At 57.4% G+C, this 19,211-nt stretch overlaps 1 protein-coding gene across 2 annotated transcripts in view; it reads right to left on the bottom strand.

Annotated features, from left to right (window-relative positions):
* Nucleotides 1-19,211, bottom strand: part of Xylt1 (xylosyltransferase 1) — a 262,914-nt gene that overhangs the window by 34,717 nt on the left and 208,986 nt on the right. For both annotated transcript variants that reach the window (XM_047533540.1, XM_047533539.1), the window contains exon 6: nt 2,655-2,735. In XM_047533540.1, the coding sequence (XP_047389496.1) occupies nt 2,655-2,735 (81 nt within the window). The remainder of the gene's footprint in view (nt 1-2,654; nt 2,736-19,211) is intronic.

Here is a 19,211-nt window from a genome sequence, read left to right on the forward strand (position 1 = left end):
ATCACCATCATCACCATCATCACCATCACCTCCATCACCATCACCATCACAATCACCACTATCACCTCCATCACCATGATCACCACCACAACCACCACCATCACCATTACCAGCACCACCAGCACCTCCATCACCATCATCACCACCACAACCACCACCATCACCATCATCACCATCATCACTACCACCACCACCATCACCACCGCCACCATCATCACCTCCATCACCATCATCACCATCACCTCCATCACCATCATCACCATCACCTCCATCACCACCATCACCATCACCTCCATCACCATCATCACCATCACCTCCATCACCACCATCACCATCACCTCCATCACCACCATCATCATCGACATCACCACCATCACCACCATCACCATTACCTCCATCACCATTATCACCTCCATCACCATCATCACCACCACAACCACCACCACCATCACCTCCATCACCACCATCACCATCACCTCCATCACCACCACCATCATCATGGGTATTTACTGTGCCAAATGCTGTACAGACCCCATCTCACTGAGTCCTCCCGGCAACCCCGTGAGTGTGGCCTGTTGGTGTTCTCTGCTCAGGTAAGGGAAGAGGTTCAGACAGGTGAAGTCCCTGTCCAATGCAGCACAGCTAGGCAGAGCAGATCCGACTCCAGCACAGAGAGGGACACCTCAAAGCCTGAGAGTAACTGTTGTCCCCAGTTCCCAGCAGAGCCTGGCAAACAGGCTCAGGGACTACGTCCTGACCGGGCAAAACCTCAGCACGGGGCGATGAGACTCAGACCTGCGTTGGTGAACTGAGGACGGGCTCCCTCCCCAGACGCAGCTTCGCGGGCATCACCGCGCACGCGCGGCTTGGAGGGGGCAGGGTTCCACTTGGAACCTGAGGGAGGGGAACCCCAGTACTGGGGCTGCTTCTCTGACCGCCACCTCTGGGCATGGGACCTCGCTCCACCGGGAGGCCAGAAAGACCCGGGTTCCAGAGCTGTCATTCGGCCAGCTGTGTGACCTCAGGGGAAATCACCCCGGCTCCCGAGCCCCTCTCATTTCCTGAGAGCGGCTCCTGATTCTCACCATCGCGTGGACTTGGAAACGGGCGACCGGAGACTCGGTGGCTCTCGTTCTTGCCCGCCCAGCCCGCCTCCCCACCCTCCTGGCCTGGACAGGCTGGGAACGTGCGCGCGATGCTGACCGGGCACCCTCAAGCCCGGGAGCTCCTGGCGGTGTAGCGGAGGCCGGCGACGCGGGCGGGCACCATGCGCCGGGGCGCGGGGTGAACTCAGTTAACACGCAGGGAGACGAAGCGACACCAGGATTCTGGAAGAAGGTCGAAGGCTTGGGACGTGGAGGTCATGGCTCGCTGTGGTGCCACGCTTGGGATACGCAGGAAAACTGAGCCACACGACCAGCCCAAAGGACACCTCCACTCGCGGGGGCAGAGAAAATCTAAGCAGGGATGGCGGCCGTGCAGGGCCAGGCTGGGGCGGCAGACAGGCGAGGACCGGTGGCCTGCTGAAGACGGGCTTGCCTAAGAGCTGGGCAGTATCTACCACGAGAAGTTCAGGCAGTGCAGGCCCTTTGGGTTTTCAAGACTAGCTGGGAATCTGGATTTTCATGGGAGATATTACTGGCTTTTTTTTTTTAAGGGATTAAACACAGGGTGCTTGACCACCAAACCACATCCCCCACAGCTCTTTTTATTTATTTATTTTTTATTTTGAAACAGCATCTCGCTGAGTTTCTTAGGCCCTCCCTAAGTTGCTGAGGCTGGCCTCAAACTTGCAATCCTCCTGCCTCAGCCTCCCGAGCCGCTGGGATTACAGTGCACCACCACGCCTGGTGAGACTGCTGTCTTTAAATAGAGCTATTAATTTTCAAATAAAACACCTGAATAAAAACAAAGCAAACCAAAACACCAAAAGGGTCCAACAGCCCGTTAACAAGCTACCAGGCCTCTGAACTGCCAGGTACGCCGCCTTCCGTGGCAGAACTCAGCTGTCTCCTACAGGGGGCGCTCAAGACCGCACCACCTCTGGCTGATCTGCCTCTGGAGAGCTATTTTCTGGACCAGGCTCACTTTTACTGAGGGATCCGTCCTGGATCCAGGTCGGGGTTCTGGAGACTCCAATCCCCGCCGACATCTTGGAGAGCAGCAGGAGGTAGGGGGGAGGACACAGGGCAGGGAGCCGGGCCTCTGGGCTCAACTCCAGCTGGCAGGAGACTCCTCCCTGCCAGGCAGTGAATTCCTGGGGAGTCAGCTGCTGGACCCGTTTAGTGCTGGAGCAGCACCTGGCACAGCTGGCACTTGGTGAGTAACTGGCTGGCTCTCTGAACGACTTGGGCCTCAGTCTTCCCATCAGCACAATGGGAATGGACCGTGGCTGCTCTGCCCAAAGGGTCGTCATGACAACAGATTCACAAAGATGCTTTGGGGAGAAAAGCTAGACAGGGCTGTGGCACGAGGAACACTGGGCTATCTCTGTCCCTTGGCGGACAGGAGGGGCCACTTCAGGTCCTGCCCGAGATGGCCATAGCCTCCCTCCCCCAGCCTCAACTTATCTCCAGTCGCATCAAGCCAGTCTGGACGGAAGCCCCCCAGTCAAACATTTCTGCTCTGCGCAGGGGGAGGGGACGATGTGCTACCTTGCATTGTCCCGGCCGTGTGACTTCAGGAAATTCATGTCTCGGTATCGGGAGAGAAACGCCACCAGCTGGTCATTCGTCCTGTGGAAATAAATGGAGAGGACAGTCAGGGTCCTCCGGGGGACTATGGAGACTTTGGTCTTGGCTCCCTCCTGGGCCAGGGAATCCAGGTCTCGCTGTGTCACCCTGCCCAACACTGCCTGTCCTGATCACCAGTCTGGTAAGGTGTCCTCTTTATGGTCCTACCCCTGCATTCAAATGGCTGTCTGGCAGCTCTCTCCCATGCGCTCCACTGTCCTGAGAGCGCCTGGAGGACAGTCATTGCATGTGACAGGTTTTAGAATCTCCAGGGCTCAGCACTGGGCTTGGCAACCACCAGTGTGCAGCCTGATGCAAAATACAGGGTGGCCCCAGGACCTTTGCACGCACTGTCCCTGGGAGATTTTGCTGTGTATCTTCCCTTTGCTGGCCTGCTCTTTTCAACCAGGTTTTCCAAATGTCACCTCTCCAGAGAGGCCTTTTCTGGCCACTTGACCTTAAGTAGCACCCACCTCCTCCTCCCTCCCTCATCACACCCCCTTGATTATGTTATTATTTTGTCACCATCTGCCTCCCATACAAGGCGAGCAGCACCAGGACAGCACCTAGGTGTGGTTTATCACTGGCACATAGTAGGAGCTACTTCTATGTCCGCTGAATGAATGAATGAATGAATCGCCGGGAGCTGAGTTTTCACGGACTCCTTTGGCTGCCCTCAGGGCAACGAAGGCCTCGGGATTGAATGGAAACCGCGTCCTCCGTAACCACTGGGCTACTGATTGAGAGAGCTTTAAAAAATATGCCACGCAATACAAACGGATGACACCGTTCCCGGCATTGTTATCCCAAATTTACCGCCATCAATCTCGGCACCAGCAGTGTAGTCACAGCTAATCAGCTTGTGCATACAGCTGTGACAGTATTTTAAAAGGCAGTCACACAGGTCTCCATCTGCCAGAAATGCAGTCGCCTCTTCCGCTGAATAAACCCAAACAGGTAAACGGTGCTGATGTGACAGCTCCTTCATCACCAGGCTGTCTGCCGGGGAGTTCTGCTCAGAAGGAAGGGGTTAAGCATTGTCTGAGCTGGGAGAACGTGTAGGCGGTGCAAAGGAAGGAGGCTAGACTCTCCAGAAGCTTGACAGTGCTGCACAAAGTGAAGACTCTGGAAAGAGATCCCAGCTGTGCTGCTAAGTCAGCTGTGAGTCCACGGATAAGCCGTGAGCCTCTCTGGATGGCGGTTGAGGTTTAAACACGCAGAGCACATAGTAGGACCTACCCGCCCCCCCATCAATTAACAATGGCGTGCATGGGAAGGGCACACAGTAGGTGTACCCTACGTGCGCACTGCCTGCTCCTTCTGCCTCCGGCGCCCTGCGCCCCTCCTTCATGTCCCCGAGACTCCGCAGTCTCGCCACTGAGCCCCTGCGCTCCCATTGGACGCTGCATGTTGACCCACTGAGAACTCCGGCAGGGGCGGGTGGCACCGAGCGGCTAGGCGATGCGGCAGCGAAACCTGCCTGCCCACGTCCCGGCCCGTTCCTGAAATAAACCCGAGTCGGAGCCAGCCGAGCGCCCCGCGTGTCTGCGGAGAGGTACATCCGTCACCCGCGCTCGGGGCTGAGCCGGCCGCCGGCCCGCAGGGGCAGGACGCCCGGGACGCGCGCGCAGGGACCCACGTGCCCGCTCAGCCGTGCGCCCCCGCCTGCGCCAGCCCCGGTGCCCACCAGGGCACAGCCTGCTGGGCCTCGCACCGGGCACCTGTCGCTGGCCAAAGGACAGGGGCTTGAAGGAGCGGCTGGGAGGAGAGGAGACTGAATCAACCTATGTAAAAAAAATTCAATCCATGTCCCTTTCCCAGACACAGAGGCCCTCTCCATCTCCGCCCTCGGCAGCTCCTATTTACCCACCCCTCGCCACTCTCTGCGACAGTTCATTATTGTCGTTCTGATGAATACGGGACAAGTTAACCTCTGAATGGGTCCCCGGCACTGGGAATAATAAACAGGGGCCTCTCGGCGGGGGACTGCCGGGCCGGGCGGGCTCTGCGCCCCTGTCCCGGAGCCTCCTGCCTCCCAGGGTCAGCCGCTGCGGCTCCATTTGGCAACCCCAGAAAGCGGCTTTCAGGCTCTGAGCTGGGGCTATTTTCACATTTACCGCTTCACCGAGTCCCCATCTGACGGGGATGAATAGGCATTTAGCGAATTTACTTAGCGATGCTTCCACATGAAATCGTCTCAAAAGATAACATCTTGGGGGAGGGGCTGCGGTTTCCAGGCCTGGAGCTCGTGGATGAAGCCCCCTTTCAAAGCCCAGCACCATGCGCTCCGCCCGGGATCTTGCTGGATTGGCTAGTCCGGTGGGGCCAGGGGACCCCTGCTTCCCCTGCTCCCTCTGGGTAAATCGCCTGCTCTGGATGCCGGAGGCTTGGCCTCCCCAGCCCCTCTCCAGAAACAGTCGGAATTCGGCTGGGGACCAAGTTCTCCTGCGCTGCTTTCAGACGCCTGTCGATAATTTGCCTCCATAATATTTAGTTCTCTCTAAATAATTAGCAGCTCGCGATCTGTTGACATTTTACCGGGTTCCAGTCACTTGCCCCCTCTCCCACTCACACACATTTCTCACTCCTTCTTGCTGGCTGAGTCATGTGCCAAGTGATTCCCATGGCTCACTGCTGGGACCTGTCTCTTCATCAATTCCCTTCTAACTTTGGCGGAACGGATGAGAAGTCATGCTTTTTATTTCTCGGCAGTTCCTCTATCTCCTGGGGGTAACGGGGACCCATAGCTGCAACCGTCAGAGCCGCAAGGAAATCTTGGCTGAAATAAGTAATAAATAAATAAATAAACGCTGAAAGAATCCTACTGGGAATCATAGGGGCATCTCAGCTGAAAGAGGCGAATACGTGAGTAATAAAATAAGCCATTTATTGAACATCTACTAAGTCCTAGGCCTCATGATAGACTCTTGCTGCATCTAACTGCACCTGATATTCTCAGATGTTATAAAATGTGCGCTTCATTCCCATTTAACGGACTGGGCGGCTGAGACTCAGAGGAGCCATCTGTGGGGGGAAAGGGCAGACGGGGATTGGAAACTAGCACTCAGGGTCGAAGCTGGTTCTCTTTGCTGCTGGACCGTTTCTGCAAATGCCAGAGAAGGAATGAGCAGGTGGATGCATAGATTCCATCCCATGTGCACAAGAAAGTTCTAGGGCCGCTAATGTCTCCTGAGTCACAGCCGAGTCTGCAGACCAGCTGCAGTGGGGTCTCAAGCCCCACCCAAGACCTATGAGTTAAACTTTGCTTTTTAATGAGATTCCAGGGGGATGTGCGCCTTCTCACGTCAAAGAAGCTCTGCTCTACATCAAGCATGGATGTTGGGAGTTAATTCTCTTCTGCCCGTCTCCTTCTGCTCCCCGTGGCCTCTTCTGGAAAACCCAGAGTGGAGCAAGTTATTTCATCTCCACAGTCAGGAGCCCAGCGGCCGGAGTGTTAGCTGGATTCATGCGGGAAGACCCGGCCGTGGGCCTGGGGAGGAGATGAGCCCTTGACCGACATCAGCCGCTATGCAGTGGGATCTCTGCCGCCTTGAATAGCAGAGGCCCTGGATCTCGTGAACCAGGGAAAGCAGCAGAGTCCCGACTTGATCTGAACTTGGACGGCTCTCTGTGCATGAGACCCGGGACGTTCTTTGGAGCTCAGAGTGGGAGGCGCCCTAGGGAAGGGGACTTGCGCTCCGTCTCCAGGCTGGTGCCCGGTTAGAAGCTGCCTCCCGGCGGGTCAGGTGACAGCCTGGGGAATGGAGACCTAAGAGGAGGGGGTGGCTCTCGGTCCCCCAGCAGACGGGAGCCCAGGCTTCTGCAGGGAGGGTGCTCCAGGCGTACAGGGTGACGGCAAGGCAGGGCCTGTCTGCTGGCACCTGGGACAAGACACGGAGAGGCTGGGCCACCCGGGCTGCAGGGGGCAGCGCCCAGCTCAGAGCGGCTGCACTCCTCGGGCTGTCCTGCCCAGCACGCTAGTGCCACGGAGCCTCCCCGTGCAGAGTGCCAAGAAAGGCCATCCGGAGACCCCACGGGGACCACGGGCTCCAGCCAAGCCGGCGCAGGACGTCTGTGAACGTCGGGATTCAGGATCCAGTGCCTGGTACTGCCGGACGTGTGTGGACCAGGGAGCACTGGGCTGGCCCTGGGGACCACGGCGCACTGGCCGTCGTACAGCAGAAATCATGTGACCGGCCGAGGACGGGGGCTGTGACGGAGGTGGGCAGGCTGAGACGCGTGGGGTGAGGCACCTTGGATCTGAGCTCAGAAGGGACTCTCTGGGGACTCCCCAGCCTCCCCTCTAGTGCGCCCACCGTCCCCACGGTGGGGACGTTCCATGTGACTATCTCTCTAGCTTCATCCTCAGCAGCAACATCCATGGCGGTTGACCTACTATTTTCTGATTTTTCATCGTGAAAACAACACGTACGTAAAAATGACCACCTTGACCCTTGGTAGGCACAGGGTCAGTGCCAACCACCCCCAGAGCTCTTTGCATTTTGGCAAATGGAGGCTGATCAACAATGGCTCTCCATTCCTCCCTTTCTGGACCCCCTGCAACTACGGTTCTCCTCTCTATCTGGACAATTGCGACTCTCCTGGGGACTTTGCTTAACTCTACAAGTTGTGAACGGCTTGTCCTGCCTAGCAGAGTGTCTTCAAGGTCCACTCATGTTGAAGCATGTGTGCTTTCCTTTTCAAGGCTGAATAGTATTCCAATCTGCTATCCCTCCCCCTTAGACATATGGGATTCCCCCACAAGGATACCTGAAAAGCAGTAGCGATCGCTAGTCCACATACTTTCTAAATCCACCAGGTCCTCAAGGGCCTATCCAGAAGGCTCAACGGTCCTGGTTTTTCTGGGAGTTCACAGAATATTTGTTTTAAAATTGGACCGTCCTCGGCAAGTCAAGATGAGTTGTGGGTCCAGGCATGTGGATCCATGGAGGGATGTGTCATCACAGGAGAAAGGTCGCACCCCACGGGGTAGAAAGCTTTTCTTTCTATGAAGAACCCAAGTGTACACAAAAGCAGGCTGGTGGGGGGCTCCTTGTAAGTCTTTCCTCGGCTTTTAAAGTCATTACGGAAGCCTGTTCAGATTAGGAACTGAACACCAGCAATAGCAACAGCCACAACAGCGTCCGCCTGTGCCTCCTGCGGGGTGCCGGGCCCATCCCAAGCACCCTGCACCCATCAGTCCACTTACCCCGTGACAACCCTGTGAAGTCCACGCTCCTGTATTCATGTCCATTTTTTAAATGACATAAACGGAAATGTGCATTGGGATCACCTAAGGATGTGTCTTGCTGTCCTGTCTAATCAACACACAGGCTGCACAGAATGCTGGGGAAGGGGCACAGCCATCCCCTAGTGATGGACACCCAGGTTGTCTCCATTTCGTTCCTCTTACAAACACCGTTCTTGCAGCGCCGTTCTTGCAGATTCGTGTTCCCGGGCCCGGGTGTGCTAGATTTCTCCAGGGTTAGGTTCCTGGGTGTGGAATTGCTCACTCCAAGTCTCGCTCTGCTTTCAGACAGACAGGAGGCTTCCCCCAGGGTTGAGGCAGGGCTGGGGCTCTCGCCACCGCATGGGAACCTCCCCTGTTCCAGGGCTGAGGGGTGGAGGGGGAAATGGAAAGGGGGTGGAGGGGAGGTGTCCTGGGCAGGCTGGCCAGCGCCTGGCGGTCAGGGCGGGCTTCCTGGGCAGGCTGGCCGAGACGGGGCAAGGCCTTCCCCATCGCACCAACAACCGAAGGGACCCCTGAGGACAGAAGAACCTCACGGGGAAGTCCGAATGGACGGTCAGGCAGCGGGGTAGGGTGGGGCATGATGGTCTTCTCTTGTGCCTGGGCAGCCGCTCCAGCTGGCACCGTCTGTCTGTCTGCTGATGCACCAGGGATCTCCAGGGCGTGGGTGGGGCAGCACCTGGCACAGCACCTCGCAGGAGCCCGTGGAGCCCTGGGAAGAGCACGCGTGGGGTCTAATTCCCTTCCATCCCTGCAAGACCTGGCGCGTAGTAGGTGCTCAGCAAACACTCACTGCCATGCTTACCCAGTGCCCAGTGGAGCCTGCTGTGCGGGCTCATCCCTGGCCGGCCCTGCAGCTCTGAAGGCTCCCCAGGCTCCGAGGGCGGGTGAGCTATCCTTCATTTCCGTATCTGGGCCTCTGCCCACTCTGCCCGCTGCCGGGAACGTGCTTCCCTGTGTCTTTGCCCAGTGACCTGGGGGGGACCTGGGGCAAGGAACCTGAGCGTCAAGGTGGATGCCTCACCACCAGAACCGGCCGCCAGCTCCCTGGGTTGCCTGCCTGGTCCTCCTTAAGCCTCACTGCAGGCCTCTCCATAGGGGGTCATCACAGGGGACCGAAGGGCGGCCGTGGCTTGTCCAAAGCCACAGGCTGCGGAGCTCAGCACCCAGGAGCACCCTGCCTGCCTGCTCTCCGGCCTGCTCTCCTGCTGGGAAGAAGCTTCGGGAACACACTTTTCCTCTTTTAAAGAAGCAGAGCCAGGGCACAGAGCAAACGGCAGCCGCTTCTGAACCTCCTGCTTCCTCTGCATGGACCATCGCCAAACACGGTCACACACCGGGAGCTGCTCAGGGAGAAGCTCCGTCCAGGGCGTGCACCCTCCTGTGCGCACCTGAAATCTGAGCCTGCCTCTCCTCTGCCGCCTGCCTCTCCACCCCAGGAACCGCACGCCCCTGGTCCCCTGGGGGTTGCTGGGGGTGGTGGAGACCGCCAGGGCTCTCTTAGCTGCTCCCGGGTTTGTTCTTCACAAACCTCACTGGCCGCTGCTCGCGGAAAACAATCCTGGAAAAACAGTCCAGGATTCAGACCAACGGTGAAGCAGGGTCAAGCTCAGGGTCGCCCGAGGAGGAAAGAGCTAAAGATCCGGAACAAGGCGGATCTGGTTCGAAGGTGGTGGAGTCTGGCGGCGTCTTTGCCAGGAGGCAGGGGAGATGTACAGTAAGTGCCGGGCACCACGCCTCCTCCTGGACCCTGCAGGCCGTCAGGGCCACCCCGGGTCACCCGAGAAGAGTGGCCTGGCTCAAAGCGCCGCCCGCCTCCCAGCCCCACTCCTGTGGCCCCAGCAAGCGGCCGGGGATCCTTCTGGAAGACGAGTCTGGTGGTGTCGCCTCCTGCCCTTCCTCTCCTTCAGCGGAGGACCATGCCGACTCCTTGGCAGGGTGCAGAGGTCAGTCACCTGCTGGCCCTGCCGACTCCGTCTTCGGAACGACTCAGCGTCCTCTGCTTCCCTAACTCCGAGCGTTTGCCAGGTCTGTCTGCTCCTGGGTGGCGTGACTTCCCACTCTGACAGGCCAGGCTCTGTGCCAACCCCCGGAACAGCAGAAGAAAGGACGGCGGTGGCCCCTGTCCCTGTCCTCAAGTAGCACCGTCTATCGGGGGAGGCAGACAGATGGGTAGGTCCCCGTGACCCGGGTGAGACCCGAGAGCTGAGGGGAGGCAAATGCCAAGCAGCCGGGGGACATGGGGGGACAGTCCCTCCTCCATGCAGGCAGCAAATGTCAAAGCCACCTGGGTGACAAAGCCGATCGCGTCAACCGACGCGCCTTCGGTTACAGAGGAGAGCTGCAAGCTCGGAAAGGGCACCCGGCGTTGGGTGGGCGGGCAGTCACCTCTGGGGGCCTCGCTCCTCCGGGAACCTTTCAAACACGCGCAGCCGGTCCCAGGCAGCTGCTCTGACGAACGTCAGCGAGAGCCCGGGACCCGCCAGCCCCTCCTCAAGGTGGCCGGCATGGAAAGGGAGCCAAGGAGTCGGCACCCGGCGGCCATCGGGAGCGAGAAGGAAGCCGCCATGCGGCCCGTGTGCGCGTGCGTGTGCACAGGACTGCACGTGAACTCGATCCGATTACCTTTGGGTTCTCTGGAATCGGAGGGTGCTCAGGTGCCACGGGGCGTCTCGAATGAGCAGAACGTTCGGTTAGCCAGGTCCCGCGTGCCCACGTGACGATCGATGATCGCCTTTGATTTGATTTGGTCCCTTCTGGAGGACACCGAAAGACGGGATCTGAAGAGCGAACGCGGCCTCCAGGAGGGAAGCCGGAACTCGGCTGCGACAGAGGCTTCCCAGAGAGATGGGTGGGCGTTCCCCTCTGACCTCCGTCCCTGTCTTGCGGAGTGTTTGAAATGGTCCCTTAGACTCGCTGAGCTTCGTTTTCTAATCTGCCAAATGGAGCAAGGACGGCGTCTGAGTCGCCCTGTGTCCTGGGTGCAGTCCACACGTGGCTGAGGCTACAGCTGGCGCTGGGAGAGAGAGATCGGAGGGAAGGTCGTATTCTTTGCTGGAAACGCAGAAGCGGGTGCCGCCCTGGCCCGGCCTCTTCCGGGCTGTGGTGCTTCTGATTTTGCACACCCGTGTTCCTGGCCTGTGTGCTTGAGTCGTGCGACGGCAGGCTACCTGAGGACATTGTTTGATTCACCTGTGTCCCCCGAAGGTCCATCACAGGCCTGGAACGTGACAGGCTCCATCGGCCTTATGCCCGTTTCTCTTTGGGTCCCCACGTCCAGCCCAGGGGGACCCATGGTGGTCACTCAGCCCAGGTGCATGTCCTTCCTTCTAACGTTCCCTAGGCTGGGAACTCGCTTCCCACAGCTTTGCTCGATCAGCTCCTACAAAGGTCAGTTCCATGTCCGTTCACTGGGAGGGACAGGAGTTTAGATGACCACTGAACAACACCGAGCTGTATGATAAGCTCCACTTTCTCTGAGTTTAGAATTGAGAACAGATTTTTCTCCACCCTTACACTCCCCTGGGTTTGTTCCAATAGTGGCCAGATCAATACGGTACTAATTCATCCATTTCCATGTCACCACAAGGATGTCCTGAATGCACCGACATTCATGTGTTGGAAACTGAAGTGGCTGAGATCAGAGGGGCTGTTGAAGTCCCAGTGTAAGGAGCTACTGGCAGTGTGGCCTTGGGCAGGTCATGCGGCTACCCAGTGCTCACTGACGGCCTCACCTTTAAAGCTGGGGGTGGGAACACCACCTTCACCGCAGAACTGCTCGAAGACTTAATGGAATAAGAGAATTAATTAACTGTTGCCTGCAGATGAAAACCCCCAGCTCACACAGCAACTGGTACCCGAAATGGGGTCCTGAATGTCAGATGGGAAAAGAACAGGGGTCTCCTACAGGTTGGGCAGCCGGGCCCATGGAATGCTAGAAGGTTGGTTATGGTCACTGTCACTGTTATTATCACTGCTTCTCCAGGACCAGCAAGGATGGCGACTGCCAGAATTGCAGGGCCGGGTGGTTTGGAGCTGGAGGGCCCAGGACGGCGACGGTGCTCATCGCCTCCTCCTCCCGGGCACCTGCCGGATCCGCTCACCGGCTGCACGGAAGCAAGGTCAGAAAGCACTGCGAAGCAGACAGGAAACACGCCCGCGGCTGCCCGGCTCCCGGCCTGAGAGATCCCGGCAGGCTCAGCACACACCGCGGACAGCGTGTGTCCCACCCACAGGTTCCAGGGCTGTCTGCCTATCTCAGGTCGGATGAGAAATGCAAAAAGATCAGACTGGCAGAGGACGCAGGCCCCGGGGAGGTAATGTGCCGATTCCCCGGGACCGAAAACCAGAAGTGTTTTAAAAGAGAATCCGTCACATAGCTCAGGGGTTTCCAGACTGCATGTGGGGGAGCCTCTGGGGCCTCGGGCCGCCCACGGACGCCTCTTCATGGGGGGCTTGATGGACATTTCATCCAAGGAGTTAGGAGCTTCAAAACCAAGGCTCAGAAACCGTTAGTGACAGCGGCCAATCGAGACCCTGTTCTTTCCTGGGAAGAGGCAGAGGAGCGCCGTGGTGCCTCCTGATCACGGGAACCAGGCCTTGCCACGTCTCGGAGGCACGGTGAGGATCAGGGAGCTGGGGGGGCTGGGGTTGCCAGCGACACGTGAGGTGTCTCGGCGGCGTCACGCAGGGCCTGTGACTCAAGCTTCCTTCCCTCCCCCCGCCCCTCCCTGCCTCTTCTCCTCCCATCTGCTCAGGCTCTGGAATTACTTGGACGCGTTCTTCCTCAGTGCTGCGCGGCTCCCGGGTCGCCCGGACTTCGCAAGCTCTGTTGGCTCTCCTGGGACGTGGGTTTCTGCCTCTCTGACGGGTCCGCTCTGACACAAGCAGGCGGTGAGCCTTTCTGATGTGTCCAAACCCCTGCTGGTTTCCAACCTCAGGTGTGAATCTTGCTTTTCCAGCCACTGGTTCCATATGAGTCAGACGGGCCCGTTGCAGCGCGGACTCAAGACCCTGCTGACTGTCCGTGAACCCAGACGCCCTGCGCCTTGGGCAGGGCTTTCATGGACAGGAACGCCGGTCCCTTCCCAGAGGTGTTTGCCTAGGGTGAGACCTCAGCCCTGCTCCCTGGTGTCTCCATGGTGACTGGTGCAACGCTTACTAACAACAACAAAAACCCACTATTCACAAATGCCACCTGCAATCCCACCTAAGACCTGCGACGTGAGCCATGCCAGGAAGACGCTGCCGGTGCGCGGTCACTGAGCACCGGTGGATTACTGTCTATCCGGCTCCCTGAATACTTCAGTGGCTGCTGGTAAAACAGGATCATGTTCGAAACTGCCAAGCAGGACGTGTGACAGATAAGGGCTCGTGTGTATTCTGTCCACACCCCTAAAATCCCTATCAGCAAGTAGTTATGTTATACCTAGGAGTCGGGCTCAAGATGCTGGGAAACAGGGACAACTGAGACTAAGTCCCTGCAAGAACTGGACCCTGGTGTCCCCAGGTGTCCCCAGGAGGCCCTGGGTTAGTTTTCCTCCCACACATCAGAAGCGGTGCTCGTCACGCGTCACGCTCGCAAACGTCAAGAACACAGTCACACGGATCACGTGCTTCGCTCTGGGGATGCAGTGAGGAATCCAGTCGAGAAAGGCTTGCACGTAATAGCTGCTCGACGCACAGCGATGGACGTCGCATGAGCTCCCCAAGGCGGTGCCAGGTTCCTGAAATGGAATTTCCAAACTCATATAGAATCCCTTTCACGCTAAGGTGAGTACATGGACAGGCCCAGTGGAGATGAGCCCGGATGAGTGACGGCCTGATGTGCCACTGAGCTCTGCAGAGACGTTGCTCAGCCTCAGGTGACCTGGGTTTGGAGTCTGGCTCTACTGCTTCCTTGTGGTGGCTTTTCCCTCTAACCCTCGGTGCCCCGGTGGAAGCTGGCCAAAGACGTGACGAGATCGTGTGCATGGACGCCGACCAGTGCCTGGCCCCCCCACCATGCTGCTGGACTGACAGCCACTGTCACTGTCTCTGAGGGAGGGAGAGGACGGGCTAGCTTCCCCCGTGCAGGGCGCTACAACATGCAGCCTCCAGAGAGTTCCCGAAGGGAGCTGAGTTTGGGGGATGCTGATAGGCAAGAGCGGGAGAAAAAGACCTGAGACCAACCTCTCTGGTTGGTTCCTCTGTAAGGCCCCGAAGCACTGAGGCTGGCCATAAAAAGAAATCCACCACAGAAGGTGGAATCTTCTTCTTTTCTTTCTTTATCCTTTCACTATTTCTTCCCTTTCTCTCCTAAGTAGCTGGACCACATATATTAAAAAAGTCCCCCTACTACTTAAACTAATTGAAAGATTGTGTTCAAACAAAAGTTGTATATGAATATTCACGGTGGCACTCTTCAGAAAGGGTAACAGCCCAAAATCTGTCAATGGATGAGTGGATAAACAAATTGTGGTATATCCACACAGTGGAATACTATGCACCCGTGAAATGGAATGAAATTTTAAAAAATGATATAACAGGGATCAGTCTGGAATATAGTATGCTCTGTGAAAGAAGCAAAATACTACAAAATACTACATGTTATACAACTCTATTAATACAAAATACCCAGAGTCAGCCAATCCGTGGAAATGACAAGCAGATTGGTGGTTGCCTCGTCACCCTTTTGGGGTGATTAAAATACCTGTAACAGAGATGACATCATGGCAAATGTGCTGATACTAGGGGTACATTTTATGTTGTGGGTATTTTACAACCATAGAAAAGTCTTAGGTGAACCTGAAATTTTCATACTGAAAAAAAAAAAAAAGGCCATCATAATGTAACCATGACAATAACGGTGGTTGGTATGGCATCTAAGTTTTATATGTGCTCTGACGAATCCTCACAACCACCCCAGGAGGCAGGCAGCGACAGCTCTGTTTGATAATGGAGCAAACAACAGAGCTTCTCCCAGTGTGGGTGGCCCTGGGCTCCAGGGTGCTGCAGCCCCCCCCTCCTGTCCTCCCAGGGGGAGGGATCGCCCGGGCCGCAGGGGACCTGCAGGCGCAGCAGAGCAGAGGGCTCTCCAGCCTGCGGGCTCCCGCCCGGGACTCCTCTAGCTCTGTGCAGCCGCCTCCAGCTCCGTGGAGGAGTGGCTGGGCCAACCTCAGGGTCCTGGGAACCCGGCCCGGCTCCTGGCTCTTTTGGGGTCGACCCTCTGGCTCTCTGTACTGTTTCCGCTGTAGAGGTACAATCTGAAGACGTCCCCAGCTGAACCTCTTAAGTGAAGAGCACACCTTTCCTCCGGCCCTCCACCCAGGAATAAGCCCCAAACGCTTTAATCATTGTGGAACTTCAAGAATGCAACACAGGACCAGCGACCTTTCTGCCAGGAGGAATAAAAGATGGTGGTCACCGCAGTCCCCACGGGGTCATAAGGGAGAGCCACTGGGCGCTGTTGGCTCCTTTGGTCCTTACTGCACCAGGCACTGAAGGATGATGGGAAGCAGGGCAGATGTCACCCCTGCACGTGGTGACCTGTCAGTCATTAGCTGCCGAGTACCTTCTCCGTACTGGGCAGGGTGCCTCCGGTTTCACAACTCAGTCCTCCCCGCAAAGGCTGAGGCAGGTCACTGCAAGGGCTCCCATTTTACAGATGGGAAGATGGAGGCACAGAGAGGCCAAGCCATTTGCCAAGGTTGCACAGCCCGTGAATGGGCTGAACATCTCCCCTAACTTCACAAACGCACACTTTCAACCCCTTTGCTGCACTTTCCGGAAGGCTGGAGCCCTGGAAAACACCTGTGAAACAGAGAGTCGAAAGAGGACTTCCGGGGCCAGCTTGCAGTATCATCCCTCCAAGAAACCCAGGGACGTGCAGCCCAAGAATCCCAGATGCTGTAGCAAAAGCCCAACAGGGAGGAGACAACAGCATTGGAGGACAGGGCGAAGTCAGCCTGGTAGGAAGCAGGTGCCTGAGCTACTGCCCCGCTCCCGCAGGCTGGTGCCGTACCCCTTTCCTTCCTTCCTTCTCCCACTGCCCAGCAGGTGACAGGAACTAGAACAACGTTACTACGGTACTTTAATAAAAAGACTTTTCAAAGACTTCCTGCTGCGTTTAGGGCAAACCTGGGTTCCTAACGTGGCTCTCAGGGTTCCAGACAATCTGGCCCCACCTCCTCCTCCTGCCCCATTCCACTGGCCCATCCCCTTACCACACCCTGTCCGCACCGCGTCTTTTCATCTGCTGTCTGAGTTCTACGCTCTCCTACCTCAGGACCTTTGCACACCTTTGCCTGGACACCTCGCCTTCCACCCGATTTTTCATTCAAGTTCATTTCCCCCTTTTTCGATTCTCAGCTCAAAGGTACTTCTCCAGGGAAGTTTCTCTGACCTCTTAGAAGAGAAGAGGTTATATGCATGTTATTTTCCCGCATGAGAGGCATGTAAATTTCCTTCCTAAAAATTTCATGAAGATGTAATTATTTAATGGCCTAATCAGTATCTTCCTCAAGGTCGGAGATGTTAAGATATCCTATTGGCAGATGTTCCCTCAGATCCTACCCCTGGTACGCTGTAGCTTTCCAACAAGCGAGTGTCCACCGACTACCTGGCTTGAGCGATCAGTCCTGAGACCCTGAAACTGATATTTCGCTGAGACGCCTTTTGTGATCATCGTCTTGGCTAAAATTTTCTCCTTCTTCAAAATGACAATTTGGCTGAATCCTGAGACAAATGACAGGCGGGGACACAGGTCTAGGCAAAATGTTGGTAGGGAACCAGACGCACGGGGTCACCCAGACTTTCGGAAGAGAACAGGGGCCTGTGTGGGTCCCTCTGGGAACCTGGGGACTCAGCGGGCACGAGGCGTTAGTCGGGAACTTGTCTGGAAGTCATGGAAAGATGCTCTGGGGGGCGAGAAGTCTTGGGTAAGGGCTGAAATGGGTGAGTCTCGGGGGTCAAGGTCATTAGCCTTTTGGATTCAGATCGAGGAAGGGGGTGCGGGTTGAGGGACAGGGTCCCGGAGCACAGGCACCACGCGGGGAAGGCCAAGTGGCGGCAGAGACACAGGTGGCCTGGCCGGTACTCGCTCAGCGAGCGGGAGAGGCCGGCGGGTTACACAACAAGCAAACGGTCTGTCCCTTCTCGGTGGGCGCTGGCCAGGCCACCCTTGCATGAGAACAGCGTGTCACATGCGCTCCTCAGCTCAGGAGCGGGACAGCCCGCCACGGGCACTGAGGGATGGTTAACAGAAGCTGGTGCTCGGTGGGGTTCAGCTACCCCGGCTGGTGGGAGCCCCCGGCAGGGGCAGGGCAGGGAGGCCACAGGTCCTGGGAATCACAACCCACGTCCTCTGTCCAGGGTCCTGAAATCCGAGCCCCTGAGGGGATCCCAAGCTGGTACCGGGTTGACAGGAACTGCTGGGGTAACTAGGAAAGGCCACACTAGGAAGGTGGGCGGCGGGCCAGGGCTGGGTTTGCAGAGGTTGCACCGAAATGCCAGAGAGCTGGCAGAACGTTCTGGAGCAGGGTTCCGCAGACAGGGCCTGTTCCCACAGGCGGAGGTTCCCAGGAACAGGGTAGGACCCGCCCGCGTGCATCGTCCATGACCGCGCCCAGATCCGGCCAACGCTGGGGTTGCATCGCGACGGAACCACAGGCCCTCCAAACTGCAAATACGCTCTGTCCCCTGATCAGAAACCCTGCGCTCCTGCCCCTGTAGGAGTATCTCTTTGGGGTTATTCCTGTGCTTCCCCCATGACCTCCTGGCAGGCCCACCTCGTCCAGGTCACTTCCCAGCCCACCCTGTCCCCCTTCCAGGCTGTCGCTTTCTTCACACCTCTGAACCCAACATATTCCCCTCCACATATGCTTCCTGCTGATTCCCAGCACCCAGCAAACAGTGGGCGTGCATACAGCAGGCACCCATAAAGACTTGCTGAATGGCTGAAGAGCGACTTACCCGCTGCACCGTGACTTTGTAAGAATTCCTTACTCAAAGCAACTGTTTTAAAAAAGGAAACGTCAGCTGCAGAAGGCGAGGGTTGGACACACTCGTTTTGCATCTATGTGTTAATACAGGGGAAGAGTGACGTTTTCAACAGTGGCCGGCACGTCACTTCCAATCGTCTCGGGGGCCACAAGCGGCCCCTGGGTCACACTTGAGGATCCCTGGCTTACTGTCACAGACGTGGGTGAGTTTGAACCTGAGTTCTGGATCTCGGCGGGTGGCCCGTCCTCAGGTCCCTTCTCCGTAAGTGGGGATGGTAAGTTCCCCGCTCACCAGATGGTCCAGAGGTTGAGCGAGACCCTGGGAAGCACTGAGCACTCCGCACACGCTCAGGGCCCGGTGAGCCGCGGTGGGGACCTCAGGAGGGGCCTGACACCTGTCACTCAGTCCACGACACAGCAGCATCCCTCATGCCGCCGCCTGGCTCTCCACGAAACCCATCGGGGCCACCGCCCCGGCCGCTGAGCGGTCCACCGCATCCTGGCAAAGCCATTTGGATGGATGGGACTCTCTAGCTGTAAGTGACCAGAGAATGCATTGTTTAGTGACTCGTTAGAAGCTTCCCGAGGGTGGCCAACTTTTAAACCAGACTGACTGTAATCAAAACCTGCCTGGCCTTAAACCAGATCCCAGCATGCCGAAGAGCACGTCATACCGAGAGCGCGTGGTGTGGCGCCCCTGGCTTGCTCCGCCAAGTCATGCTGAGCGATGAGCTCCATTAAGCCGCACCGAGGAGAGGCTTCTCGGGAGGAAGAAGGACCGGAGGCAGGCCGGGGCCCTGGGGGCACGGTTTCTAATTCTTTCTAAGCAAGGAAACCAAGCCCCCAGCTGCACTGCACCTCACCCCACCCTGGGGATGTGGCCAGCACCCCCGATGGCCTCCTGGTGCCTGTTCACCGCTGTGCAATGAACCCTCGTGGGATGAATCCACGGTGCAGAAGACGCCAGCACGGTTTCGACACACTTCGGGGGTCAGCGGCCCCTCGCTTCTCATTGCATACGTGTGAGGCTGATATTTAGATGAACGAGAGTCCCACGGGCCACCAGCAGTCGGCCAGTTAGGGGAGGGGCCCAGGGAATCTGAGATGCAGAGGGAACAGGATTAGCTGTCCCAGTGTGGGACAGCTGGTCCCTGGGTCTGTGCTTAGAGCAAACATGGTCATCAAAGTGCCAGAGAGGGTGTGGCCCAGGCTGGCCGTGGTCGCCGCGGGTGGGGTTTGTGGTCTCCTGCG

The sequence above is a fragment of the Sciurus carolinensis genome, chromosome 18 (assembly GCF_902686445.1).
Source record: "Sciurus carolinensis chromosome 18, mSciCar1.2, whole genome shotgun sequence".
Classification (NCBI taxonomy): domain Eukaryota; kingdom Metazoa; phylum Chordata; class Mammalia; order Rodentia; family Sciuridae; genus Sciurus; species Sciurus carolinensis.